Genomic DNA, 27,518 nt, shown 5'->3' on the forward strand with positions numbered 1-27,518 from the left:
AACAGCCACTGACAGTTCCTTCCATTCCTAGCCCTGACCACTGGCCATGCTGACTGGCGGCTGGGGCTGGAGGGCAACAGACTCCCCTTTTCTGGACTGTGGTTTCCACTGAGGTGGTCAACCTTTATTTGGCCTGTACCACTCAAAACTACACGGGGGGGGGGATTCACAGGATGGAACACTTCCCCATGCTTTGCAAGCTTTTACCTGCACAACATCAATGCATGAATCCAGGAAGATGCACCCTTTGGATTCCTTGGAGACCTTTTCGTCCTTGTAGGAGTTTAGGATGTAGGAGCCATCAGAGAGCTGTGCCAGGTAGAAGTACCTTCTCTTGAACACCTGCTCACCGTTGCATAAGAAGGGGGGAGAAGAACCAATGAATTATATTTCTGCTTCACTGGCACAGTGCAATATCAATTTCTTTAGCACTATTGTCGCAGTAACAACATATTCTGTTAAGCTGAGCTGTTTTTCCCTACCAGCCCCGCTTGTTTTAGTGAGCAACACAGACTTGAGAGCTTTGATCTTATGCTTAGCTTTGGAAGGCAGGGGCAGTCCTGACACTTAAACCAGCTCTTGCATTTCCTGCAATTGGGCTTTGCACTGGTTTGCAGTCTGCATGCTGAAATTTGTTCTCCAGCACTGACAATCTGCAACTTTCCTAGGGCATCACAGGCCTCAGCACCAGAAAGAGTTTGGGTGCCATGTCTCTCTATAGTTGGATGGGGCACACCTTAGACCTGGGGGGTCTAATGCAGCCCTTCAAACCTATCCAGCCTTGAACTCTCACAATTCCTTCCGCTTGCTTGGATGGAGGGCAGAGGCTTGTTGAGTGTGTAGAAACTAGCATAATGTACAAAAGTAAAATATATGTATTACTCATTCTGCTTTTGATTCTGGTCCCACCCACCACTGGTGTGGGGCCACTGGAGTTCCATGCCACCCGTGGAAGCAAGACACCTCCTCCAGGATCAGGTGGGTGTCTCTTTACAAGAGCCATGCACTTCCTAAATGGAAAAATACTTTGCTGGATGGCTCATGACTTGGAGAGGAGTTAAAACTGGAAGAGCCTGTGCAGTTCGCCTAGTAGGCAACTGATAACCAAACCTGCAGCTTCATTTGCTGATGGCTGAAAGTGACTACATTGATTTTATTTTATTTTTTAAATTAGCAACCTCAGCAGCTCTGCAGCAAAGTGTGTGCTACTAGCTAGGGAGGTCGAATGGGACACCTGCCTCTTGACAGGACCATTGCACCTTCAGTCCAAAGATCCAAGAGCCAAGCCTGATTTTAGGCACAGTTCAGTTCTTGAGCTCGTATTGAGGGTTCAAAACACCGCTCTGCCCACTTTCCTCCTTCCCCTCCCAGACCAACTCCCCTGCTCCACTGAGATACAGAAAGAGCATGTGCACACACAGAGTTCACTTTTTCAAGCAATTTGGTCAGAGCCAGGAGAATAAATCTGTGCCTCAAAAAGCACATAGAGCTGAAAGAGGAAGCAGGAAAGAGCTCCACTCTTCCAACTTTCTCCTTCAGCTATAGGGAGAAAAGGGTATGCCCCCATCACAAGCACCCATGCTGGGGAGCACCAAAGCACAGTTCCGGCACCTCTCAGGTGGGTGCTGTTGTGATGTGGGGTTTGTGATTTCAGTTCTCTTGTCATAATATGCTGGAGACAGTTGCACTTCTTTATTAAAGCAAACAAGACTGAGCTCTGAGGAGAAGAAAGGGATACATTTTGGAGGGAACAATATCAGGCAATCACAGTGCTGCCTTTTGGAGGAAACCAATAAGACAGGGGATCCAAATACAGCAGCTGAAATGAACCAATAGTAGCTGTACCTTCTGGAACCAAAAGGCAGTTACTTTACCCTAATGCAAATACAGACAATAATAATACAGAGATAAAATCCTTTGACTCAATACACAACAGGTGTCATTACAGGCAAATGCCTTCTTGCCTTTGCGTACTTCTGAGCTTGTCGTAGGTTTTAACATCTCTGCAGCCAGTGAATGTCGGTGTTGTCAAACCGGCATCTGTTCAGGGCTGCCCTGATTAGCCCAGTGACTTACTGTAACAACTTCATGGTGAGTTCCAGCACCTATTTTTCTTGGGGGAAAGTACTGCCCCTCGTCACCTCCTGATCAAAGGGGTGGTGAATGGCAGAGGGTTTCAGGGGTTCATGGGCACCAGGAGGAAACCTCAAGGACCTCATGCTGGTAACCTCTGATGCATACCTACAGAAATACAGTTTCCAGAATGCTGTTCATTACATGCAGAGCAGTGGATGAGAAATGGGGGAGGCCAGAAAATCCCACATGTTCCCCAGTGCCTGGCAACCCCACTGACCTTGATGCCTACAAGTTTCCTCAGAACTGGGAAAAGGAAAGAGAAAAGCACCTATTGCCACCCCCTTTTCTCCATTGTGTGTTTTGTCATGATGCTACTGTGGATAAGGCATGGGAGGGATTTTTGCTGCAGGTGCTTGATGACAACAATTAATACCACTCACGGTGAGCACCTGGATGGTCGGGGGAGTGTGGGGCTGAAAGGTGTTAAGTTACCCAAGAGCCACAGAGTGTGTGAGAGAGGAAGGGAGGAAGGGAGGAAGGGAGGGGATGGGCTGCCATAAGTCAAGTAGGGGGTGGTGAACTGCTGATAAAACCATTGGTTGTTCAATCTGCTTGAATGTTTTGATTGTTTTTATCCAGGTATTTTAAATTGGAAATACTGGTTTTTGCTTTGTAATTATGCTTGTATACCTGCTGACAGAATTGCTGTTTATTGGTCCTCCTCTTTATACAATTTCATAATTTGTGTGTGTGTGCGCGTGTGTGCACGCACGCACACACACACACACGTGTAACCCTCTTTCTGCTTTTATTACTTTGTTCAATGAAGAGTGAGATATAAATATTGCAAGCAAATAAATGATAGAACTTCCCACCAGTGTTCTTCCCATGCCCCTTTTCCAGAGTGATCCTAGGAGCCAGTCCTCAGAGGGCTGATTCACTTCCTCTCACTCTTGACTGGCTCCAAAGGGCAAGAAGACCATTTCCTTGGGGGTTTAAAAGCTCCACTTTCCTGTTGGTTGGGCAGCTCTAGGGTGCTGTGTGCTGTGGAAGGGGTCTCTGCTGCAGAAACAGTAGCGGGTCTTACACACACACACCCCTTGACCTTGTGCCACAAAACCACAGATAGAACCCCTGGACTTACAGGCCTGGGTCCTTTGAAACCATTTCCCTAGGAGAATGAAAATCAGACTCTTGTACACGGCGCAAGCACATAAAACACCTCTCACCTTCATGGTGACCGTAATGGTGCTGTTGACATTGGCCTTGTACAACCAGCCTTGCTTTATCACACCACCCTTTTGTGAGCATAGTGACGAGGAATCCTGGAAGAGCAAAAACAAAAGAGTTACTGCAATTCAAAGAAGGAGCTGGGAGAAATCAGACCAGGCACTGCTTTTCCACCCCAGCCTTCCTTGACCTGGTGCCCTCCAGATGCTTTGGACAATGAGGAAAGAGTCTGGCAAGAGGTGCAACGGGAAAGAACTACCTCTTGGTAGTTCCACCTCCCTCAGACGTTTGGGGGTGTGTGGATGTGGGTGTGGCATATCCCGTATTCTCTGCGGCAAACCTTACCGTAAGTTGTGGGATTCCTTTCTCATAGGAATGCACCTGGTTCCTTCACTATAAAGCTCTCAGCAAATGCTGAAGACTTGCTTCTTTACCCTGGCCTGCAACACTTGGGAGTTGTTTTTTCAGGACCCACCCTATTCTGGCAAATGTAAAATGTTTTAACTGCTTTCAATTCTGAATTTTAAATTGCTATAGCCTGCCCTTAGACATGCTGGTGAAGGGCAGGTAAGAAATTTAATAAACAATGATTGCAGTAAAAATAATAGAGGTGGCTCTTGTGTTAGGAACTAGTGTTTAAAATCTAGCCACCACAGATACCTTTGAGTTGTGTGCCTCCACACAAACACCCACCCAGCTGGTTCATTTCTATATGTGTGTGTGTGTATCCCCCCATGACCTTATTCTGCTGCTCCACCAAGGGAGTTTCCAAGCGTGCAAACCAGCATTTAGTCACACATGCGAAATGAGGGATGTGGAATCAAAAGCCAACAAAGGAAGAAGAAAAAGAAGAAGAAGAAGCAGCTCTCTGAATGACTTCTGAATTTACAGTTACACAAGGAAAAGGAGCCAAACTGAGGTCCTGCTCAGAGGGCCTTCTGGCGGTTCCCTCCCTGCAAGAAGTGAAGTTACAGGGAACCAGGCAGAGGGCCTTCTCGGTAGTGGCACCCGCCCTGTGGAACGCCCTCCCATCAGATGTCAAAGAGATAAACAACTACCAGACTTTTAGAGGACATCTGAAGGCAGCCCTGTTTAGGGAAGCTTTATAATATTGTAAGAATTATTGTATTTTAATATTTTGCTGGAAGCCACCCAGTGGCTGGGGAAACCCAGCCAGAAAGGCAGGGTATAAATAAATAAATAAATAAATAAATAAATAAATAAATAAATAAATAAATAATCATGTGGTAATCGTGCTAAAATTGTTAGAACTGCAGACTACCCTTTGGGCAAGATGAAGTGGCCAAACATTGCTTATCAGCTAAATGCTAAGCCAAAACAGCTGGTATCTCAGTGCCCTGTGGAACCCCCTCCCAGCAGATGTCAAGGAAATAAACATCTATCTGACTTTTAGAAGACAGCTGAAGGCAGTCCTGTATCAGGAAGTTTTTAATGTCTGATGTTTTAGTGTATTTTGTTGGAAGCCGTCCAGATGAGCAGGGTATAACAACAACAAAACAACAGCTTTCAACAACTCCGTGGTAAAAAAAAAGGTGGGGGGGGATGAGTCTGCATTGAAATGGGAATCAGGACTTGCTGGATAAACCCTAATTGGATTTTTCTTAGTGTAACATTCCAGAAGGGTTTAAAGTTGTGAATGTATGGGAGTAGGACATATTCCCACTTACAGAAAAATTGATTGACCAATTAAGACTCACCAATTAAGACCAATTAAGACTGGCAAGAGGAACAAGGCGCAAATATACCTTTGTGGGAGAACGGCAGAGCTTAATTTAATTTACAAATTCTCCACGAAACCAAAAGCCGGTTCCAAAGGTTTATACTAACTTGTGGATCACTTAATAAGGGTGTGTTTTACAGGTGCAAAGTGCCACAAGTTGTGTTGTATGCATGAGAATCCAGGTATGCATTTTGGAGGCTCTCTGGGGAAATTTTAATTTAAAAATTAAAATGAAAAGGGGGGGGAATGCCCTGTTTGCTGCTTGCTTTTAAACTAGGCTGTTTGCACACCTCTGTCTGAGATGAGCACATGTGGGACAGGATCAAGGCTAAAAATTATAATTAGGAGCAGCGGTGACAGGAGGAACTGCTTGGGAATAAGTGCCCCACTGCAAAGGGGGAGATTCCAGATTAGCTTTAGATTAATCTATCCGGGATGCCTGTTACTGCTTCTAAAATAAGATAGCAGAACTATTCTCAGATGTGCCAAGCTGCTTCTCATTCTCTCTCTTTCACACCACCTCTGCAATCTGGCAGGAGCTAGACGTTAATTCAGCAAACAATTTGTCACAGGCGCGGTAGCGGCTACTCTAGAGTAAAGACTCCTCACCACGTTGCCTTTTCATGCTTTTATTCAGTGCAAGCTATTTACAGTGCAGAGTCAGTACTATGTTGTACATGTTGTCAGTCTGGGTCAGAACCTCCGAATGGAGATTCCCGCCTTTTCCTCCAACAAAGAAGCCTGGGAACATTGAATCTCCGCCCCCGGCGCTTTTTGCGCAATTCCGGGGTCGGCGGGAGCGGTCTTCTGGTCGCGCCTTCCCTGCTTCCCATTTCCCCTCCTGAGCGGAGCAGTGGCTCTGCTACCCTACCTGAGCTGTGCTCTCTACTTCCTGATTCCCCGCTTAAGACATCCCCCTCCCCGCTCCCACTGGCGCTGGGAGATGAACTTGTGCTTAGGATGGGAGGAGGCTGTCTGTAGCTGTTCTCCCTCACACAGTTGTTTCCCCCAAACAAGTATTTGCTTCTGTGATGTGGAGGCAAGGGAGTAGGGAACTCTTCCTAAGAGATAAACCATCAGGTTTAACCCTCCTGCACCCACAGATGCAGCTTTTTCCCCAACTGGGGCTACCTCCAACTGCAGCCAGTGCAGTGCAGAAGTGAGAATGCTGGACTACGACAAGAGAGACATGGGTTCAATTCCCCACTTAGGGTGACCTTGAGGGCCAGTCAATCACTACCTGCCTAACCTACCTCTCATAGGGTTGACGTGAGGATAAAATGGGGAAAAGGAGAGCCATATACACCACCTTTAGCAGCTTGGAGACAAAGCGGGGATGTAAATATAATAAAAATTTAAATATCCAGTTTTAGAGCCTGGCTAAGGAGAGAACGCTAGGTACGCGGGTGATGCTGTGGTCTAAACCACTGATCCTAGGGCTTGCCGATCAGAAGGTCAGCGGTTCAAATCCCTATGATGGGGCAAGCTCCCGTTGCTCGGTCCCAGCTCCTGCCAACCTAGCAATTCAAAAGCATGTCAAACTGCAAGTAGATAAATAGGTACCACTACAGTGGGAAGGTAAACGGCGTTTCCGCGCGCTGCTCTGGTTCACCAGAAGCGGCTTAGTCATGCTGGCTGCATGACCTGGAAGCTGTATTGGCTCACTCAGCCAGTAAAACAAGATGAGCAAGCAACCTGAGTTGTCCGCGACTGGACAAAGGTAAAGGGGTCCCTTTACCTTTACCTTTAGAGAGAGAACTGGTGTTTTCCAGGAGAGAACTGGTTGGTTGATTAGCTAAGCATCCACGCCTGGGCACTATATAGGATCATAGAATCATAGAGTTGGAAGAGACCACAAGGGCCATCCAGTCCACCATCAAAGCATTCCTGACAGATGGCCGTTAAGCCTCTGCTTAAAGACCTCCAAAGAAGGAGACTCCACCACACTCCTTGGGAGCAAATTCCACTGTCGAACAGCTCTTACTGTCAGGAAGTTCTTCCTAATGTTTAGGTGGAATCTTCTTTCTTGTAGTTTGAATCCATTGCTCCGTGTCCGCTTCTCTGGAGCAGCAGAAAACAACCTTTCTCCCTCCTCTATATGATATCCTTTTATATATTTGAACATGGCTATCATATCACTCCTTAACCTTCTCTTATAAAGGATGGTTATATCCTTATAAAGGATATAAAGGATGGTTCCTTTGCTTATTTACTTCTGGGAGTGTATACAGGTACCTGGCTGGTAACTTGGAAAGCAGGATGCTGTATTGGCCTGAACTGGCTGCAAAGCCTTTATTAAAATTATGTTCTTTGTTGTCACACAATGGCTTTGAGCACTTGGAAACACCACATGAATACTAAATGTTGTCATTGCAGTTCTGTAACAATTGGAACTTTTAGCAGACAAGCTTCCCTTGGTATATGATTAGGAAAGCTTTCGAGTTACACAGAACACTTCATTGGTTGCCAGACAAAGGGATCGGCACAAGCTGACACTTTTCTCCTCACCTCATCTTTTTCAAAGTCTTCATCAATTTCAAACACGTGGTTTGGAATCTTGTCAGGGCTGAAGGATTTGCTAAGAGAGAAAAACACACACACACACATTTTATTTTTAAAAGAAGCATTCATCAATGTTTTGGCCAACATGGCTGAATAACAAATGAATCCATAGATGGAGCTTCCAGAAAGGCATATGGGCAGAGAGGACCACTCTCTTGTGGGGATGGAACAACTTCCAAGGAAGGAGAGAAGCAGCCGGATGAGAGATAAGCAAAACTTTTTGTTTAGGCAGCTCTACCCAGAGAAGTAATTTTAGTATGGGTAATTGTTTTTAAACTGCTGCTTTTAGTTGGACTAATTGTATGCCAACTTGTTTTTAATGTCTGATCAGTATTGTTTAAATTTTTATTTTGAAATTTGAGATTACAAAAAATACATGAATTACAAGACCAAAAAAACCCAAAATACAATAAATAATATATAATAAATAATAAATACAAAATAAGAATCAAATACCCAAAGGAAAACAGAAAAAAACAATTTATTCCTCCCAAATATTTTTCGCCCTTCCAATCACCCCCGCCACCCACCCCACTCCACAGTGCTTTCCAGCCCTTCATATATTGCGCTGCTTTGTTCTTTGTTCATATATATACCTGTATCCATACTATCCATTTTTTATATTCATTTGTTTGAACCTTCACAAATCTATTGAAAGATCAGCATTCTCTACAAAACCTGCTACTGATCAGAATTTTTAAATGAGTATTTTATATTGTGCAGCAGCAGCAGCAGCAGCAGCACTTGGGAACTCCCTGCCTCTTGAAGTAAGGCAGGCACCTTCATTGCACTCTTTATGGCACCTGCTGAAAACATTTTTGTGTATGCAAGCCTAATCCAAATGAGCAGCATGCTTACATGTGTTTGAATCAGGTGTTTAGCCTAAAATTGATGTTAATTATTTCTTGTATCTGTTTTTTATATATATACTGATAATTTCATTCTTTTATTTCTGTATTCAATGGATTCTTTTTACAATCAAATCTTATGGAATAAATAGTAAATACTGTTTTAGGTTTTAGGCTTAGAGGATTTTGCTGATTAAGAGGTATATAAAACTTGCAAAAAAAAGTTTTTGGAAATGTTTTAGTGTTAGCTGAAAGGCAGCAGAGACACCTCTGAAATGACGTCAATGAAACATAAGTACTACCATGACTTGAGTTTCCTGTGTGAAGGGCAGGCAGCTAGAAGGATGTTTAAGGAACTTCTGAACACCCAGGTTTCGACATCCCACTGAAAAGAAAGGCTATGAAGAGGAAGAGGCTGGTTTCCCCTGGGGAAACACTTACCATGGCAACATTCGGAAATCCCCCGAGTAGTCCTCATATTTGTAGTTCACTGTGTGCCAGTCTGAGCTGTAGGTTTTAATGCACTGTGAAGGAAATTGAATGCAAGACGGTTAAAGTTCATAGCTGCCTTTGCTAAACTTGGCAACAAAAACCAGGATTATAAACTTCAGTACTCCAAGGTTGCTAATTCATATAAGAGGAACTACAAAATTAGATACAGGAAAGATTCACGTGGGTGCTTTGCTTCCGGCAAAACTCAACTGCCTCAAACTCATGTTTTGCACAATTTAATCTTCGCCCATTCTTTCAGTTTAGCTCAGTGGAATAGCATGCATCCTCTCCAGGAAGGCCTGGAATACACTTGGCTGAAACTCTGGATAGCAGCTTCCAGGGTAGACAATACTGAGGAAGAGGGACTAAAGTCCTAAAGGGTAAAGGGACCCCTGACCATTAGATGCAGTTGTGGACAACTCTGGGGTTGCGGCGCTCATCTCGCTTTACTGGCTGAGGGAGCCAGCGTATAGCTTCCAGGTCATGTGGCCCAGGATAACTAAGCTGCTTCTGGCAAACCAGAGCAGTGCACAGAAACGCCGTTTACCTTCCCACCAGAGTGGTACCTATTTATCTACTTGCGCTTTCAAACTGCTAGGTTGGCAGGAGCTGGGATCGAGCAACGGCAGCTAACTCCGTTGTGTGGATTCAAACCGCCAACCTTCTGATCCGCAAGCCCTAGGGTCTGTGGTTTAACCCACAGCGACACCTGGTGTAAAACAGCTTCTATGTTCCTGTATACAGAGCTACTACATAGACTCACACTTGGTGGCAGAGCAGAGCTTCTGCCTTGCATGCTCCTCGGTTCAATCCCTGGCAACTTCTGGTAGGACCAGGGGTGACTCCTTGTCTGAAACCCTGGAGAGCCAGTGTAGATCAGGAATGGGGAATCAGTGGCCCCTCAAGATAGTGTTGAGCTACAACTCCCATCAGCTTTGACCAATAGCCATGCAGATGCTGGATGTTAAGAGTCTAACAAAAAATATGAGCTAAATCGCTTTGTGCTTAAAATTGTTCTGCACTTCTGAGATACATTGGCCAGTGGTCTGACTATTATCCTGTTTACCTGTCTTAATTTGAAAAATTATTTTAAAGACAGGGAGCCTTCTTCCCTTGAAAACAAAGCCCTTCACAGGCGATGTCATGAGTGTCTTTTCAGTTCTTTGCTTGTCTGTCATCAGCAGTTATTGTCATGCTTTCATAATTAAAAAAGAGGAAGCAAGTCACGTTTGGTTTTCAAAAAATAAATAAACATCAATTTCCTCAGTTACTTTTTTTAAAAATGCAGAGTTCAATGAAGAAGAAATCGCCTTCATTTTTGAGCAACACAATACAGGCAGCTAGTTCCAAATGCACCAATTCTTTCAAAAAGGGCCCAAATATTCCTGAGCCTGCTGGATTTGCACCTAAACCTGAAGCAGCAGTTTACGGTTCTCCTAATGAAACTACAATTCACCTGGGAGTTGTGGAAAATGTGGTACATAGATAAATTGACTATGGCAAAGGGTGTGTGCGCACAGCTGCCCCATCCTGCCTCCATAAATTGGGACTGTGCCCTAGAACTCTCTGACGTCACTGCAAGGTTTCTATGTGCACTTGGAGCATGTGGAAGACACTTTTCACCCAGGTTTCTCTCTCTTCCTTTACTTAAAGGGGGAACAGAGCAAGACCTATTTTGCACGCGCCCCCTCCCCATCAGTATCACAGTCTTAAGGACCCTTACCTCCTGGACAAAGAGACTCTGAGCCTTCTTCAGAGCATCTTCTGGCACTGTAGACTGAACAGTCCTCCTCTGGCGCCCGACAACAGAGACCTGGAAGGGGGAGGAAAAGCAGTCAGAGGCTGCAGAATGACTAGAGTTGTAAGGGGACATTGCCGGTCGATGGAAGAGGGGAGGAGCACTGCTCTTGCATCCTGGTCCTGCTTCTAGCTTCCCACTGAGGTCCCTGGTTGGCCCCTGTGAGAACAGGATGCTGGACCAGGCAGACCACTGGCCTGATCCAACTCTTCCTAGCACTTGTAGATTCTTATGAGCTACAATGCAGATGTGTCTACAGCAGGCATGGTAACTTTTGTTCCTCCCATGGGCATCTGAAGGACCACCATGCCCTGAGGGGAGGGAAGAAGAAGAAGAAGAAGAAGAAGAAGAAGAAGAAGAAGAAGAAGAAGAAGAAGAAGAAGAAGAAGAAGAAGAAGAAGAAGAAGAAGAAGAAGAAGAAGAAGAAGAAGGTGTTTTCACCCCTAAACAAAAAAGTTGTTTTTCTTATTCTTTTGTAACTTTTTTTTTAAAAAATGGTGCTTATTGTTGCAATAATCTTATGCAAATCCACACTGCAATATCTACCTGCAAAGTGGTATATAAGTACAGTAAATAAATGAATGAATAAATAAATATCTAGAGGGTCAAAGTTCCAAAGGTAACAACTCTGCATGGCAAAAGGGCAGCATATCCGGTGTGAATGCAAAAGGAGTTTGCAGGAGCTCAAGAGCCCTCTCCTGTCCTGCAATTCTCAGCAACTGGTATTCAGAAGCATTACTATTGCCTTGACCAGCAGTCACTGATAGCTTTCTCCTCCAGTTGTTTGGAGCGGTGGAGTGTTGATAGTGCTAAGGCTGCAGCTTCAATCCCTGTATGGGACAGCTTCATATTCCTGCACTGCAGGGGGTTGGACTAGATGATCCCTTCCAATTCTAGGATTCTATTAAGTCTATGAATTTGTCCAACCCTCTTTCAACAATAAAGATGCAGCCAGGTGCATTCATCAGTTTCCAAGGCTGTGTTCCTATTGTGTGATGCTCAGAAGCAGTGGTATGAAGAGGTATAAATAAACTATTTGAACAATCAAAAATGAAATGAGGTGACCAGCTTGCAGCTGAGACCCAAATGCCAAGGAGGAGAAGCAGTAGCAGCAGCAACAACTCACAGAGGCGTCTTCCATGGGGAACATAAGCAAGTCCCGGAGAGGGTCGCTGTAGATCTGTGCTTTCTTTTGGGAGACAACATTCTCGTAGTCCAAGGGCTCAATCACCTTCGTCTTTTCCTGGCAGGAGGCAAGACAACACACAGTCAGGTACTGCATAACTCCCCATTAACTGTGATCCATAGGCATCCACTACAGCACTTTGACTCACAGAACCAGCACTGTTACAAGGGCCATGTAGTACTCATTCTGCATTTGTTTCAAGCTTTTGGTGTGGCAGCCCCCGCACATCGGAACTCTTTGCTGTTTGGTATCAGACAGAATTCTTTCCGGCACCTGCTAAACAACGTTTTTGCTTAGTCCAGCCTATCCAGACACGTAGATGGCTGGTATGTGTGTTTTAATCTGGTTTTAATATCTCATCATTCATATAAATCTTTTTTTAAAAAAAAAGTTAATCTTAACTGATGGTTTCATTGCAATTTCACTTCTTTTTGTAAACTGCTCAGAGGTTTGTTTTTACAATCAAGTGGCATGTAATTTTTAAATAATGATGATGATGATGCAAAAATTTAAAATAACTAAAAAATAAAAGTTACTTCCTAGATTGCAACTTTAGTCACAGGCACTGACTCCACATTTGCCTGCAACAGTGTTTAAGCATTAACTTGCAGGGAGGGCCTGCAAGTGCAAAGTTAGAGAGTAAATTGCCACTAAAAACCAGCTGCTTTGGAGGAACAGTGGGAGACTTCCTCTTGCCCAGCTTGGGAGCTCACCAGAGGCATCTTGTTTGGCTGCCTGCTGGGCAAAGAGGTCTCATCTAGGTCTGATTTATGCCAGTGCTCTATCTCACCACCCCTCACAACTGTGCCATTCTGCGCAACCCAGGGCTACCCACCAGGAAGACCTTGCCAGTCTAAATGCTCCCACTCCCCCCCCCCCAATGAATGCACCACAGAACCTATGTTATCATTCTCTCTCTCTCCCTCTGAGCCTCAGCCTAGCCCACCTGAAAAACAGGGGTGATAACACTAACCTACCTGAAGGCCGCCCTGTATCAGGAGGTTTTTAATGTTTGATGTTTTACAGTATTATGCTTTTATATTTGTTGGAAGCTGGGATGACCCAGGCACATGGGCGGCATACTAACAGCAGCAGCAGCAGCAACAACAACAACAACAACAGCAAACTGAGTGATGAGACCATGGCATATTTTCCAACAAACCAAGGTTTACAACTTCCCAGGCCCTGCATTGTTAAACTATGACTGAAAACATTATAACTTCTTTGCACCTTCTAGAGAGAGAACTAAAGTGTTTTGGGGATGGAATTATGCAAGCCAGGATATGCCATATCCTGGGGCAACTCCCCTACTGTATACCTCAGTAATTGGTATGTTTTGCACACTGGCTTCTTCTCTCCACTCCCAAATGTTTTTGTATTTTGATATTCTGAAAGTTGGTTGTAAAGCCACTTTGGCCACAGCTCACTGTGGGAAGTGCCATACAAAGGAACTAAAGCGAAGAAGCAAAAGTGTGAGCAGCATCCATCAGCACATCCATCCAGTTATACAACTGCCCCAAAATATATTTGTGTATCAGAGCATTTGAAGAAATCTGCACATTTCTGGGCTGGGAAGTGGCAAGCTCTCCCTGGGGGCTGTCTCCCTGTGTGTGTGTGTGTGTGTGTGTGTGTGTGTGTGTGTGAGAGAGAGAGAGAGAGAGAGAGAGAGAGAGAGAGAGAGAGAGAGAGAGAATGAGAATAAAGCTTAAACTGTGGGAAGGATGTTCTTGAGCAGCTTGATGGGGGTTTGGCCAAAAAAGGGTCCTATGACTTGGTCTCCAGCCAGTGCCCTATGATGGGCTGAGCTCTTCTGCTGAACGAACACCAGCTCACCTGCAACTTCACAACAAAAATGTTTAACAAAACAAGTACATGCACAAAAACTGGTGAGTTTCCCCAGTTTTCAGTTAAGTGTGCAAAAATGAAACACTCTCTCCCTTTTACACCCAGCGTCCATTTTTATTTATTTATTTAATTCACACCCTGCTACTTCCTCCCAGAGGAACCCAGGGCAGCAAACAATTGAATCCTAGAGTTGGAAGGGACCACAATGATCTTGTCCAAATCCCCTGCAATGCAGGAATCCTTCACCCAAAGTGGGGCTTGAACCCACGACCCTGAGATTAGAGCAGGTCTCCTGCTCTACCAACTGAGCTATTCCTTCGAGAGTGATGAAACAACTGAAACATCTAAAAGCAGTTCTAATACAGATTTGTTTATCACAATCAAGGCCAGCCTTGCAAAGGGGAGAAGGCTGCCAGCATATGCCACAAGATTGAAGGCCCAATTCCTGCATGGTTAGGAAGAGAGCTCTTGATAAGATGGCATTGGGGGAAGCTCTCACCTGCAGAGACAGTGATCACTGCACAGTGATCACTTGGGCATTGTCTTGACTCTTAATACTGGAAGCCACTTGGGGCAGAGACCTCTCCTATGCTTTGTGAAACACCAGTGCACACTGATGAAACAGCATAAATAACCATTACGTGTGCACACGTTAAAAGCAGTGCAAATCGCTCCTGCACTCTGCAAATGTGCTTGGATTCTTTTAGACCTTTGCTATAAAATAAAGTTATTAATAACTCTTGTGTGTCTTTTGCGTGGTACTGGCTCTAATATCAGAGGGAGCTTTGATTCAACTGCAGCAGAAACCAAGGCGATACAGTTAAACTGTAGCTGCTCTCTCTCTTCCTTGACGAAATGGGCATTCTTAGAATTCTTAGGGGTGGTTAATCTGCAAAAAGGAACAGATTTAGGAGTCCAGTTAAAAGGTCTGCCACTATTGCATTCTCAACAGCCTCCTGAGCTGAGGCAGCAATCCTTCTGCAAAAGGAGAACTACAGAAGAAGGACTGGCTGGGTTCACATCCTGGCCCTTTCAGCTCCTGATTCCCCTTTAGCCAGATGCATTTATCCTATATAATAATGTCCATGTTGTCCCTGCGTCCAGATGTCCCGTGTGTCCCTGGGTCACTGCGCATGTGCCCCAGGGATACAGGGATTGGACAGCAGAGACTGCGCGCGCGCACTCTCCCCCCACTCTGCCTCCTCCAACCGCCGCTCCCGCCGGGGTGGAGGCCGGCGAAGGCCTCCTCACAACCCTCCCTGGCCGTGAGGAGCGGCGGTTGGAGGAGGCGGGGGGGGAGAGTGCGCGCGTCCTTCCTGTCGGCGGCTGGGGGAGAGGAAGGAAGGAGGAGAAAGCGCCGCTTTCTCCTCCTCCGTTCCTGTCCCCCTGCCGCCGACAGCAAGGACGGGTCCCAGGGTTCGGAGAAGCGCTGCGCAAGCGCTTCTCCGAACCCTGGGATGTCTGCTTCCTGTCGGCGGCTGCGGGAGAGGAACGGAGAAGGAGAAAGCAGCGCTTTCTCCTCCTCCGTTCCTGTCCCCCTGCCGCCGACAGCAAGGACGGGTCCCAGGGTTCGGAGAAGCGCTGCGCAAGCGCTTCTCCGAACCCTGGGATGTCTGCTTCCTGTCGGCGGCTGCGGGAGAGGAACGGAGAAGGAGAAAGCAGCGCTTTCTCCTCCTCCGTTCCTGTCCCCCTGCCGCCGACAGCAAGGACGGGTCCCAGGGTTCGGAGAAGCGCTGCGCAAGCGCTTCTCCGAACCCTGGGATATCTGCTTCCTGTCAGCGGCTGCGGGAGAGGAACGGAGAAGGAAAAAGCAGCGCTTTCTCCTCCTCCGTTCCTGTCCCCCTGCCGCCGACAGCAAGGACAGGTCCCAGGGTTCGGAGAAGCGCTGCGCAAGCGCTTCTCCGAACCCCAGGATTCTAGCGCCCGTTATTGAACGGGCTGAAAACCACTAGTATGTTATAAATGTTAAGCAAGGTTTCTAAAAAGAAAAATGGAATAGCCAAGGAAGATGGTACATTATCGCTAAAGATGCTGGAGATTAACTCAAGGCACAGTCTAAACACAGCAAGACCCTGTTGGATCACACCAATGGCCTGTCTAGTCTGGCATTCTGTTCTCACAATGGTCGACAGATGCTTGTGAGAAGCCTGCAAGTTGGTTTGGAGCACAATAGTCACTTCCCCTCCTGTGTTTTCCAGCAACTGGTATTCAGCAGCACTACTGCCTTTGACTGTGGAGTCTGAGCAGTCACCCTGGCTGGTAGCCATCGATAGCCCCTTTCCTCCTCCGTGAATTTGCCCAACCCTCTTTTAAGGCCATCCAAGGGGATGGCCATCCCTGCCTCCCGTGGAAGTGATTTCCACAGGTTAACTATGTGCTGCATGAGGAAGGATTTTCTTCTGTCTCTCTTGAATCTTCCAACATTCAGCTTCATTGAATATCCCTGAGTTCTAGGGTTAAGAGAGAGAAACTTTCCTCTATCCACTTTCTCCATGGCAGGCACAATCTTATAAATTTCTATCATGTCACCTCTTATCTGCCTTTCTCTTGAACTAAAAATGCATTTATTTAAAGATATACAGCCACTTTCTATCTAATGCAGTAAAAGTCAATGCGGTGCTTTCCAGATATTTCAGACACCAACTCCTAGCAGCCCCCGGTCAGAGATGATGGGAGTTGCAGTCCAAAGGTATTATAATTTTAATGATTTTTCAAGAAAACATTAACACATCATATTTCAACAAAAATTAGGTTTTCCCCTCCTCCCCACTCCTTCTTCCCACTCCCAAACAACCTGAACAGAACCCATCACTATAGATACATTTTTTTTTTATTTTAAGCACCACATTTTGATTATACGAAAACGTCCTGCCAAACATCCCCATTTGGGTGGCCTGTACCTATGCTCCTTGTTTGAGGCAAATGAACTGAAGTGGAACCAGTCATGGTAAAAAATAATTGGATTTATTATGTTATCTTCTTTCTCGGATTTTGCTGGTCCATTTCTCCACCAGGATTAAGTCTTGAACATTTGCAAACCAAACTTCAAATAGGCCAGCAGTCCAAAGGCATTTGAAGCCCCCCTTTGACCTAGCCTTGTTCTAAGCCATTCCTAAGGCAACTTAGAAGAGGGCAAATTCATGCAGCTTCTGCTCATTCGCAGCTGCAGGTGCTCCGTATGCCATCTGGGGGACTGAACAGCAGTGTCATCCGTGCACAGCCAATCAAGCTCATTATGGCACCTAAAAAGAAGCTCAAAAAACTAACAAAAAGGGAGGGAGGGAGTTAGGGAGGGAAGACTACACCAGGAGTCAGCAAACTTTTTCAGCAGGGGGCTGGTCCACTGTCCCTCAGACCTTGCGGGGAGCAGGCCATTATTTTGGAAAAAATAAATAAAATGAATGAATTCTTATGCCCCACAAATAACCCAGAGGTGAATTTTAAATAAAATGACACATTCTACCCTGTTTCTCATATTTTAAGACATACCCATAAAATAAGCCATAGCAGGATTTTTAAGCATTCAAGGAATATAAGCCATACCCCGAAAATAAGACATAGTGATAGGTGCAGCAGCAATGCCGGCTGCGGCAGGAGGAGGAAGAAAAAAAATAAGACACCCCCTGAAAATAAGCCATAGTGTGTTTTTTTGAGGAAAAATAAATATAAGACATGTCTTATAATATAAGAAACACGGTACTCTTGTAAAAACACGCTCATTCCCGGACTGTCCGTGGGCTGGACTGAGAAGGTGATTGGGCCGGATCCGGCCCCCAGGCGTTAGTTTGCCTACCCATGGATTACACCAGGGATGTCCAAACTTTTTTCAAAGAGGGCCAGATTTGATGAAGTGAACATGCGTGAGGGCCGACCACAGTTGTTGACCTTTTTTAAGAATTGAAGTTGTTGAGCTTTTTAAAGGATTTTTACCCCAGGAAATAAACTGCCACAGGGGCCGGATTAAACTGACTCATGGGCCAAATTAGGCCCCCAAAATGGACTTTGGACAGGCCTGGACTACACCATATGGGTGAAGCAGGAGGTGCCAGCATTCACATTAACATAGCAAAGAGGAAGTGATGAACTCTTCAGCGTTCCGTTTGTGGACAGATTTCAAAACCATGTACCAAGTATTTCTATGCCAGAGCCACTCTAATTCAAGCCTTAGAGAGTGTGTTTAAAAAAACCCAAAAAAAACCTCCACCCAATCTTTTAGTCTTCACAAAAGCTTTCTAGCAAATTACATTCCTTAATAGGATGCTAATGGCAGATCAAATAGCAGGGGCTTTTGTGGATTGCAAAAAAATCAAGGGGAAGAACATCACCACCCTGAACACTTGGGTGAAACAGAGTTTGCCCCCCCTCCTCTTCTTAAATAAAGGTGATTTTATCTCACTGTTACTGGAAGGCTCAGGCATGGTCATTAAGATGGAAACTGATCTCCCTAATCAGTCCATGTATAGCTATGGGGATGAGGCAAATGAACCCAAACCAAATAGAACAACCCATCAAACATGGCACATCTTAAGTGGAACTTCAGGTCTACTGCTGCCCCACAAAAAGCTTTGCTACAGAGGCAGACAATTAACGCTTCCCTGTGGATCCTGCTTCCAAAAGACACACAGGTTGCAACCTTCAATGTAAAAGCTGATCCTTCTCTGGCAAAAGGGTACAGAACCCTGCTCTCAGACAGAGCGGGCATCTCAATTGCATGCTTTTAGTTGCTAACAAAAAAGCAATTTATTCCTGACTCTCACTGCACTCAGAGACAAAATACCCGCCCCACGTGCTCCCCACTCAAAGGCCTGAAAATGGATTCGCTGGAACAGCTGGAAGGCTTCCATTGCACAGGCAGCCTGGAATACGCATCTGCCATCACATCTCTAGGCAACCCTCTATGTGCAAAGAATTTGGAGAAAGCTACAAGTGGTGCACATGGGTGGGTTCCAGCTACAAGTGGTGCACATGGGTGGGCTCCCAGACCTCGGTCACCAGAGAGTACAGAACACCTGTGGGAACTCAATTCTTAGAGTAGAAGAGAGTGGGAAGGTCCAAGAACCAAATTTGTAGCTCTCAGGTGAGGCACTGTTGGTGCTCACCTTCAGGAAAGAGGCAGGCTGGAAGATCAAATGTTCCTGAACTTCATGGTGCTTCTCTCAGGCGCTTCCCCCAGCCAGATATGCACTGCAGCTGGCTCCTTACACAGCAACGGGCAGAAGTTGTGACAGCACCTCGTTCTGCTGCAAAATCTCTTGCTCGGACTCTGAAGTCTCAGTCGGACTCCCCTCTCCGGACGCCATTCGCAAAACTGCCCTGAAGCCATTATGGGCCCATGGAATACTTTGGGTGCTCCAATGGTGAAGGAGGGGCTCAGTGGCCAAGGACCAGCTGCTTAGATAGAGCATGGTGGTGATTAAGGCCAAGGTTGCAGGTTCGACCCCCCATTTGGGACAGTGCACATTCCTGCACTGCAGGGAGAGCAGGACAAGATCCTCAGGGTTCCTTCCAACTCTACAATTCTATCATTCTATGACCAGGCAGCTGAAAGGACTGCAGGGGTGACACAGCCCCTTACTGGTCTCTTAAAGAAGAGCTACTGAACATGGCTTGGCCAGTGGCTGAGCGCTACAGCACCTGCTTTGCATGCAGAAGGTCCCCAGTTCAATCCCCACCCTCTCCAGGTAGAGCTAGGAATGTTCCTGCCTGAAACCCGAAAACAGTGGTTTATCCAAGTATGGATAGGGATGGTTTCTGTAATATAATTAAGTAGAGACTGGCACCCCTGCATGCTGTGCTCATCCACCAGTCTACCCCTTTGCCCTCCCCCAAACCTTATGAGCTCCCTCCTCTTACAGCTTGCACTACTCCCGCCACAGCTTGCCCCATTTCTCCCTTACAGTTTGCTCCAAGCCTCGGTTCTTTAAATTTCCCCATCCCCTCTGTGTTAAAACAGCTCACTTGAGCCAGCAGATCATTCCTCACACTGCAGTGATAGGCAACCTGGCGAGCAGCGTGACAACACACTACATTTTTATGTATAAGGGAAGATATGATAATATACTTTTGCATATTATTTTAACTATGCCTTTTTAAGTACACTTTCTACCTAATACAGTGGTACCTCTGGTTAAGAATTTAATTCGTTCCGAGGGTCTGTTCTTAACCTGAAACTGTTCTTAACCTGAGGCACCACTTTAGCTAATGGGGCCTCCTGCTGCCACCACGCCGCCGGAGCATAATTTCTGTTCTCATCCTGAAGCAAAGTTCTTAACCTTTAGCGGAGTTTGCGGCGTTTGTAACCTGAAGCGTTTGTAACCTGAAGCATTTGTAACCCGAGGTACCACTGTAGATGCCTTTTTCAAGAGAACTTTGCTGCAAAATCCGAAGAATCCCAGGTGTTGAAGGACAGGGTCTATTCAGTTTGCATATTTGAGAAAGTGCAAATTAAGGAGAGCCGCATTAAAATGCAAATCGAACCAAATTTCTCTCCCTATGCCCACTTATCCATTCTGAAGGAAATCAGCCCTGAGTGCTCACCAGAAGGACAGACCATGAAGCTGAGGCTCCAATACTTTGGCCACCTCATGAGAAGAGAAGACTCCCTGGAAAAGACCCTGATGTTGGGAAAGATGGAGGGCACTAGGAGGAGGGGACGGCAGAGGGCGAGATGGCTGGACAGTGTTCTTGAAGCTACAAACATGAGTTTGACCAAACTGTGGGAGGCAGTGGAAGACAGGAGTGCCTGGCGTGCTCTGGTCCATGGGATCATGAAGAGTTGGACATGACTAAACGACTAAACAACATGCCCACGACCTACCAGGATTCTACACCCCTGTTCAGGAACCAACACAAATTGACCTCTGTGCAGTCCTCCCCCTTATCTATCACCATAAATCCCAGAGAGTCCTGCTTACGTTCCAATCTACAAGAATTCCCACTATCTTATTACGAAGGAAAGCATTTTTGTTTCGCTGTGGGATAACACCAACAAGAGTCTTTATAGACCCTACGCCTAAACCCCTATTGTTGGAGGCAATAACCAAAGAGGGCTCAAAATCTGCTAATCCTGATCCACCAGTGGATGACGGAGTGGGTGTTCTACCTCAGGAGAAGAGTTATGTGGCCTCCGCTCCCCTAACAAAGAACAATGACCATCCGGAAAGTGGCCTGACACCTCCAGAAGAGATCGAACTCATTGCCTCATTTGCAAATTTACCAGTGGCGGAACAAAAAGAAATTATTAATAGGCTGGAATCGCTTAAAATCCAACTTATTAGGAAGCTCAGCACCAGAACACCCACATATAGCGAACATGACATCCTAGAAGAACCAGATCATATGGATCTCGAAATATCTAATGCTAAATGTATGTCGGTAATGGAGGATAAGATACAACCCCAAGAAGCAACTACCAGCCCTTCCCTCCAAGCAGAACAACCTGCCGTGCTCTTAATAGATTTACATGACTTACCCTCGATAAACATACCTGAAGAAAGCAGCACACAACAGGAAAAATCCCCTTCTACACATTCATCGATGCCAGACCTGGAACCTTCTTATAGCACTGACCAAACAAGAGAAGAGGTGCCATTGCCAAGCTTCCCAAATAACCCACTCGCCCAGCCTTATCCCTCATTGCGGAGTATTATGGATTCAACAGCAAGACCAGAGATGGAACTGATTGAAGATCCAACAGGCCACACAAATCAAGTAGTCCAAAAGACCAGTAACAGGCCACAGAGAAACTGGAGGGTACGAAAATCGAACAAGTACATAAATTTAAATATTTAGGAATTTATTTTCAATATAATTTAGGGTGGAAAGTGCAAGTTGAATACCTTCAAAACAAGACAAAAGCCCTATCGCACTCCCTCCTCCGTTTTTTTCTATTCTGAGGGGGCCTTATTCATCCCTGCGGCCTTGAAAGTATATAGCATCAAAGTGATGGCTACAATAGCCTATGCTGCCCCTTTATGGGCCGCCTTTGCAAATATCTCACCTTTAGAGTCGCTTCAAAGCCAATTCTTACGCCAACTTCTAAAATTACCAAATGCGTAAGTAATGCTGCTATTCACTTAGAAATGAAGATCCCCTCAGTGGAGTTAGTTTTATGGAGGCGAGTTTTGATTTATTGGATATCCCTGTGGCATAAACTCCCGAACCACTATCTCATTCAAAGCATGTGGCGGGATGACTTCACAAATTTGTGGACCGGAAAAATCCATGCCAAATTGCTGTCCTACGAGATCTCGCCCACTGAATTCCTCAAACTGGATCTAAATGCGGCAAAAAGGTGTGTAAATCAAAGGCTGGATGATGCGGAGCTATACCGAAATTTCTTAGCTGGCGGTGGAGTCTGCTTGCCGTTAAATATCGGCATAACCCCTATTTACCGTGCTCCGTCCTACTTAACATCGCTTACGGCCGCGTCTCACCGATATGCCTTCATTAAAGCTAGGTCTCTTCAATGTGTGCTTGTGAACAATGTGTGCTTGTGACAAGTCTCTTCAATGTGTGCTTGTGAAATTAAAACATCTGAATCTCTACACCATGTTATGTTCATCTGCCCTATGTACAGTTCGGCTCGTGCTAGTATACTAAACTCCATAATCCAGCCTATGGCTGACAAACCAGTTGACCTACAGCTTGCCTGGGTTCTTCAAGATGTGGATCCTTATATTACTCTACAGGTTGCTAAATTCCTAACAGCCGTCCTCTCGTACAAGAGACGGAATGGAATGTTAGCTGATTATTTATAGTTATAAGAATTTTCTATAATGACATCAGATATTGATTTTAGCGTAGTGCCTAAATTTTTAATCATAATCTTAAACTTTTCTTTTTGAATTGTTAATATTTGTCCTTGTGAGCTGTGAATTGTGTTATATTATTTGTGGCTTGTACGAGTCCGCTGTTTTATTTGTTTTGTTTTGTTCTGTTGTGTTGTGTTTTATGATGGGCGTAAAGCCGAATAAACATCTTTGCTTTGCAACATGCCCACTTATGGCTAAAAACGACTCTTGCCAACATCCAAGGATGGCTAGCACTGTCCAAACCCAGAGCAAACAGGGAGAGACAACCCCTTTCTCTTTAGCCCCTTGATTATGGCCTGCAATGCTTTTGCAAAGTTTTTTGCAGATAAAGTCGCTCAGATTCGGAAGGAGGTAGACTCCACAGTGGGAGCAGGGCCAGGGCAGGAGAGTGCTAGAGCCCTGTCTAGTCATGTTAAAGGTAAAGATAAAGGGACCCCTGACCATTAGGTCCAGTCGTGACCGACTCTGGGGTTGCGCGCTCATCTCGCATTATTGGCCGAGGGAGCCGGCGTATAGCTTCCAGGTCATGTGGCCAGCATGACAAAGCCGCTTTTGGCGAACCAGAGCAGCACACGGAAATGCCATTTACCTTCCCGCCGGAGCGGTACCTATTTATCTACTTGCACTTCTACGTGCTTTCAAACTGCTAGGTTGGCAGGAGCCAGGACCGAGCAACGGAAGCCCACCCCGTCGCAGGGATTCGAACCGCCAACCTTCTGATCAGCAAGCCCTAGGCTCTGTGGTTTAACCCACAGTGCATGGGATCAATTCCAATTTGTTACCTCCGAGGATGTGGACAGGCTGCTTGGACGAGTGAAACCGACCACCTGTCTCCTTGATCCTTGCCCATCCTGGCTAATAAAAGTCAGCTGGGAAGGGCTGGGCGATGGGCTCCACGGGGTGGTGAATGCTTCCCTCTACGAGGGAGCCTTCCCAGACCCACTGAAAGAGGCGGTCATTAAACCACTTCTTAAAAAAACATCTTTAGACCCGGCAATATGGCCAACTATCGCCCAGTCTCAAATCTCCCATTCTTGGGCAAGGTGATTGAGTGAGTGGTTGCTGAACAACTCCAAGCACAACTCCAAGGAAGAAGCGGACTGTTTCGATCCCTTCCAATTGGGATTCAGGCCTCACTATGGGACTGAAACTGCCTTGGTCGCACTGGTCGATGATCTCCAGCGAGCTAGGGGCAAAGGTGAGAGCTGTCTCCTAGTTCTGCTGGATCTCTCAGCGGCCTTTGACACTATCAACCATAACCTCCTTCTGGACCGTCTAGAGGGGCTGGGAGCTGGGGGCACTGTCATACAGTGCTTCCGCTCCTTCCTCCTGGGCCGTGTTCAGAAAGTGGTGGTGGGGGATGAGTGTTCAGACCCCTGAGCTCTCACTTGTGGGGTGCCTCAGGGTTCTGTCCTCTCCCCCATGCTTTTTAACATCTACATGCAGCCACTGGGAGAGATCATCTGGGGGTTTGGGCTGGGTGTTCACCATTATGTGGATGACACCCAGCTCTACCTCTCTTTTAAATCAGAACCAGTGAAGGCAGTGAAGGTCCTGTGTGAGTGACTGGAGGCGGTTGGAAGATGGATGGCGGCTAACAGATTGAGGTTGAATCCTGACAAGACAGAAGTACTGTTTGTGGGGGACAGGAGGCGGGCAGGTGTGGAGGACTCCCTGGTCCTGAATGGGGTAACTGTGCCCCTGAAGGACCAGGTGCGCAGCCTGGGAGTCATTTTGGACTCACAGCTGTCCATGGAGGCACAGGTTAATTCTGTGTCCAGGGCGGCTGTCTACCAGCTCCATCTGGTACGCAGGCTGAGACCCTACCTGCCCGCGGACTGTCTCACCAGAGTGGTGCATGCTCTAGTTATCTCCCGCTTGGACTACTGCAATGCGCTCTACATGGGGCTACCTTTGAAGATGACCTGGAAACTACAACTAATCCAGAATGTGGCAGCTAGACTAGTGACTGGGAGTGGCCGCCGGGACCACATAACACCGGTCCTGAGAGATCTACACTGGCTCCTAGTATGTTTCCGAGACCAATTCAAAGTGTTGGTACTGACCTTTAAAGCCCTAAATGGCCTTGGTCCTGTATACCTGAAGGGGCGTCTCCACCCCCATCATTCAGGCCGGACACTGAGATCCAGCACCGAGGGCCTTCTGGCGGTTCCCTCATTGCAAGAAGTAAGGTTACAGGGAACCAGACAGAGGGCCTTCTCAGTAGCGGCACCTGCCCTGTGAAATACCCTCCCAGCAGATGTCAAGGCAATAAGCAACTATTTTACTTTTAGAAGACAACTGAAGGCGGCCCTGTTTAGGGAAGTTTTTAATGTTTGATGCTGTACTGTTTTTTAATATTAGGTTGGACGCCGCCCAGAGTGGCTGGGGAAACCCAGCCAGATGGACGGGGTATGAATAATAAATTATTTATTTAGTTTCTTATTTATTATTCTGGTTAATGTTTTCTGCCTCAGGACTAGCTTCATCGTTTGGAGCAAACGCAGCCAATGCCGAAAAAAAACCACCAGACGCTCACTAATGACTAGCAGAAGCATTCCAGCAGGCAGTTTCCCATCTAGTGAATGTGGAAAAGAAAAAAGGACAGAGCTAAGTGGTTGCTTTCTGTGACAAAAGAGAGAACTTTTCCAAGGGCCTCAGCAGATGCTTGCCAATTCTGGATCTGTAGTGCCGCCTTCAAAACTCCTTGCAAGGATTTGCTCTGTCTAGGGGAGGGCTGGGCTCCAAGAAGCATTCACTTCCCCATATCAGCAGCACAAAACCCAGGCCAAGTGGTGCCACCAGACCCAAGCAAGCTGCCCTGAGTTTATAGTTCCAAGATACAACGAAACCCCCAGAGGCAAGCTCTCCATGCATGTGTATGGAACCTGCATGCCTCCAGGGGTCATTGGGACTACAGCTTCCTTCAGCCCCCTCCAGCATGGTCAGTGGTCAGGGATGATGGGAGTTGTAGTCCAACAACAGCTGGAAGGCCACAAGTTCCCCAGCCTGGATTCAGATGATTTCCCCTCCTTTTGACAGTTCAGAAGAGCTAGAAACGCGTTAAAAAATAAATTAAGGTTCAATCAACACCTGAAGCTGTTTGAAATCCTGCATTGCACAACTGGTTAGCTCAGTCGGTAGAGCATGAGACTCTTAATCTCGGGGTCGTGGGTTTGAGCCCCACACTGGGCAAAAGATCCCTACATTGCAGAGGGTTGGACTAGATGAACCTTGTGATCCCTTCCTGCTCTACAATTCTATGAAAGGAGAAGCTCAGAAGCCTCCTCCCCCTGGCAAAAAAAATGCTACCAAGAGATGGACAAACATTTTTTTACTCCTTTACTTTGAATTCATTGATTACTCTGTTCTCCAGGCAGAAAAGAAGCCAAATCACACCAGTTTTTTTATTACAAACCCACCACCACATGGCAAGGCTGTCCCTATAAAGAGCTGCCACCAGGTGACTCCCAGGCCACAGCCTGAAAAGGAAACTGAAAGAGGAAGGTCTCTAGCTGTTGTAAACAAACAGGAGCTGCGAGTCAAAGGGAAGCACAGGTTTCCCAGCACTTCTGCCTCCAGGGAATCCCAGTGAAAGCCCTTTCCCTAAGAGAAACACACACACTGGCTGATTAGCAGAGCTTTGGGTTCATTGAAATTAAGCTCTCATGAGGTTTCCCCCTCTAATGCTTGCTCTGCACCTGAACACCATTGCAACTGAAAGGGCCTCAAGGTTAAGACTCTGAAACAAGATTCTGATGTCTTAGCCTCCTGTGCTGTGCAAAGGGCACATCAATCTCAACTTTTAATGTGCTCTGTCCCTGGTCATCTCTATTTTTGCTGCCACCTTACCAGATGGCACCCAGAGATTTAACTGAAAGTGGAGAAGGAATTGGACTAAGGCAATTAAGTTATTAGCAGACAATGGGTTTCACTCCAGGCACAGCCCAGGGCCATATAAGCCCTCCAGCAAAGCCTATTGCCACAGGGGAAACCAGGGATGTGCCAATGAAACTGATCACTGCCATTAATTTCAGGCCAATGCAAGACTCTCAGGATAGAAGCAACCTGTGTAATTCTCAAAACAACCAGCAAAGTCAGCTGCTCAAAGGAGAGCAATGGGGTAGCTATCTAGCCTAGACAAAGACCAGCACCCAAGCCCAAGGCTAGGGAACCCTTTTCAGTTCAATGACTGCATTCGCTTCTAGGAAGCTTTTTGTGCCCCGTGTGTCAGTGGTGGGTGGGGCCAGAAGCAACAGTGGGCAGGGCAGCAATTGCTATGCACACACTCAACCCTCCCCCCCCCATCCTCCATCCAGAGTTTATAGGCACATGCCAGCCAGGCGAAGGTGCTCGGGGAGGAGCAAAGTGGAGTTGGTGAAGACTGTTGCCTGGGGGGAGCTCCAAGGGCCAGAGAGAAAGGCTTGGAGGGCCATTCTTGGCCCTGTGCCTCATTCACCACCTTGATCCAATGACTGCCCAGTGCAGTCAGAAGTCTTCCACCACCCGCCATCTGCAATGCTGCCAGGTGTGTTTCCCATCACAAGAACGATGGCTCTTTTGGGCTTCCAAAGCATGAAAGTCGCGTGTTTTGTCATCAAAACTAGCATTCCCCATGCATTCGTTTTTGCACAGGGCGCAATATCAGCATTTGAACATCACAATAACTAGCAAGGGCCACTCTGCAGCCCCCTGTTTAGGTGCTGGATCTGAGGTCTTATTGTTCACTCAAGCAGTTTGTAACTGAGCTGGCCTCTGTGGTGCCCATCTATTACTATTAATTAATTATTAATTACAATTATTAGCATTTATATCCCAACTTTCCTCCAAGGAGCTCAAGGCACCACACATGCTTCTCCCCCTCCTCACTTAACCCCAACAACAACCCTGTGAGATAAGCTAGGCTGGGATACGGCAACTGGCCCAA

The 27,518-nt window shown here is 46.4% G+C and overlaps 1 protein-coding gene and 1 non-coding gene across 4 annotated transcripts in view; one reads left to right on the forward strand and one right to left on the reverse strand.

Moving 5' to 3' along the window:
- The window catches only part of DOCK11 (dedicator of cytokinesis 11), a 169,585-nt gene that overhangs the window by 131,465 nt on the left and 10,602 nt on the right, over positions 1-27,518 (reverse strand). For all 3 annotated transcript variants that reach the window (XM_060270271.1, XM_060270269.1, XM_060270268.1), the window contains exons 2-7: positions 11,874-11,990; positions 10,673-10,762; positions 8,899-8,981; positions 7,556-7,625; positions 3,306-3,401; positions 208-342 (exon numbers count right to left, since the gene is read on the reverse strand). In XM_060270271.1, coding sequence (XP_060126254.1) covers positions 208-342; positions 3,306-3,401; positions 7,556-7,625; positions 8,899-8,981; positions 10,673-10,762; positions 11,874-11,897 — 498 coding nt within the window. In that variant the 5' untranslated portion in view covers positions 11,898-11,990. The remainder of the gene's footprint in view (positions 1-207; positions 343-3,305; positions 3,402-7,555; positions 7,626-8,898; positions 8,982-10,672; positions 10,763-11,873; positions 11,991-27,518) is intronic.
- On the forward strand, positions 25,710-25,786 carry TRNAK-CUU (transfer RNA lysine (anticodon CUU)). The gene has a single exon. It is a non-coding gene; the product is annotated as a tRNA-Lys (tRNA).

This window comes from Zootoca vivipara, chromosome Z, assembly GCF_963506605.1.
Source record: "Zootoca vivipara chromosome Z, rZooViv1.1, whole genome shotgun sequence".
In the NCBI taxonomy this organism is placed as follows: domain Eukaryota; kingdom Metazoa; phylum Chordata; class Lepidosauria; order Squamata; family Lacertidae; genus Zootoca; species Zootoca vivipara.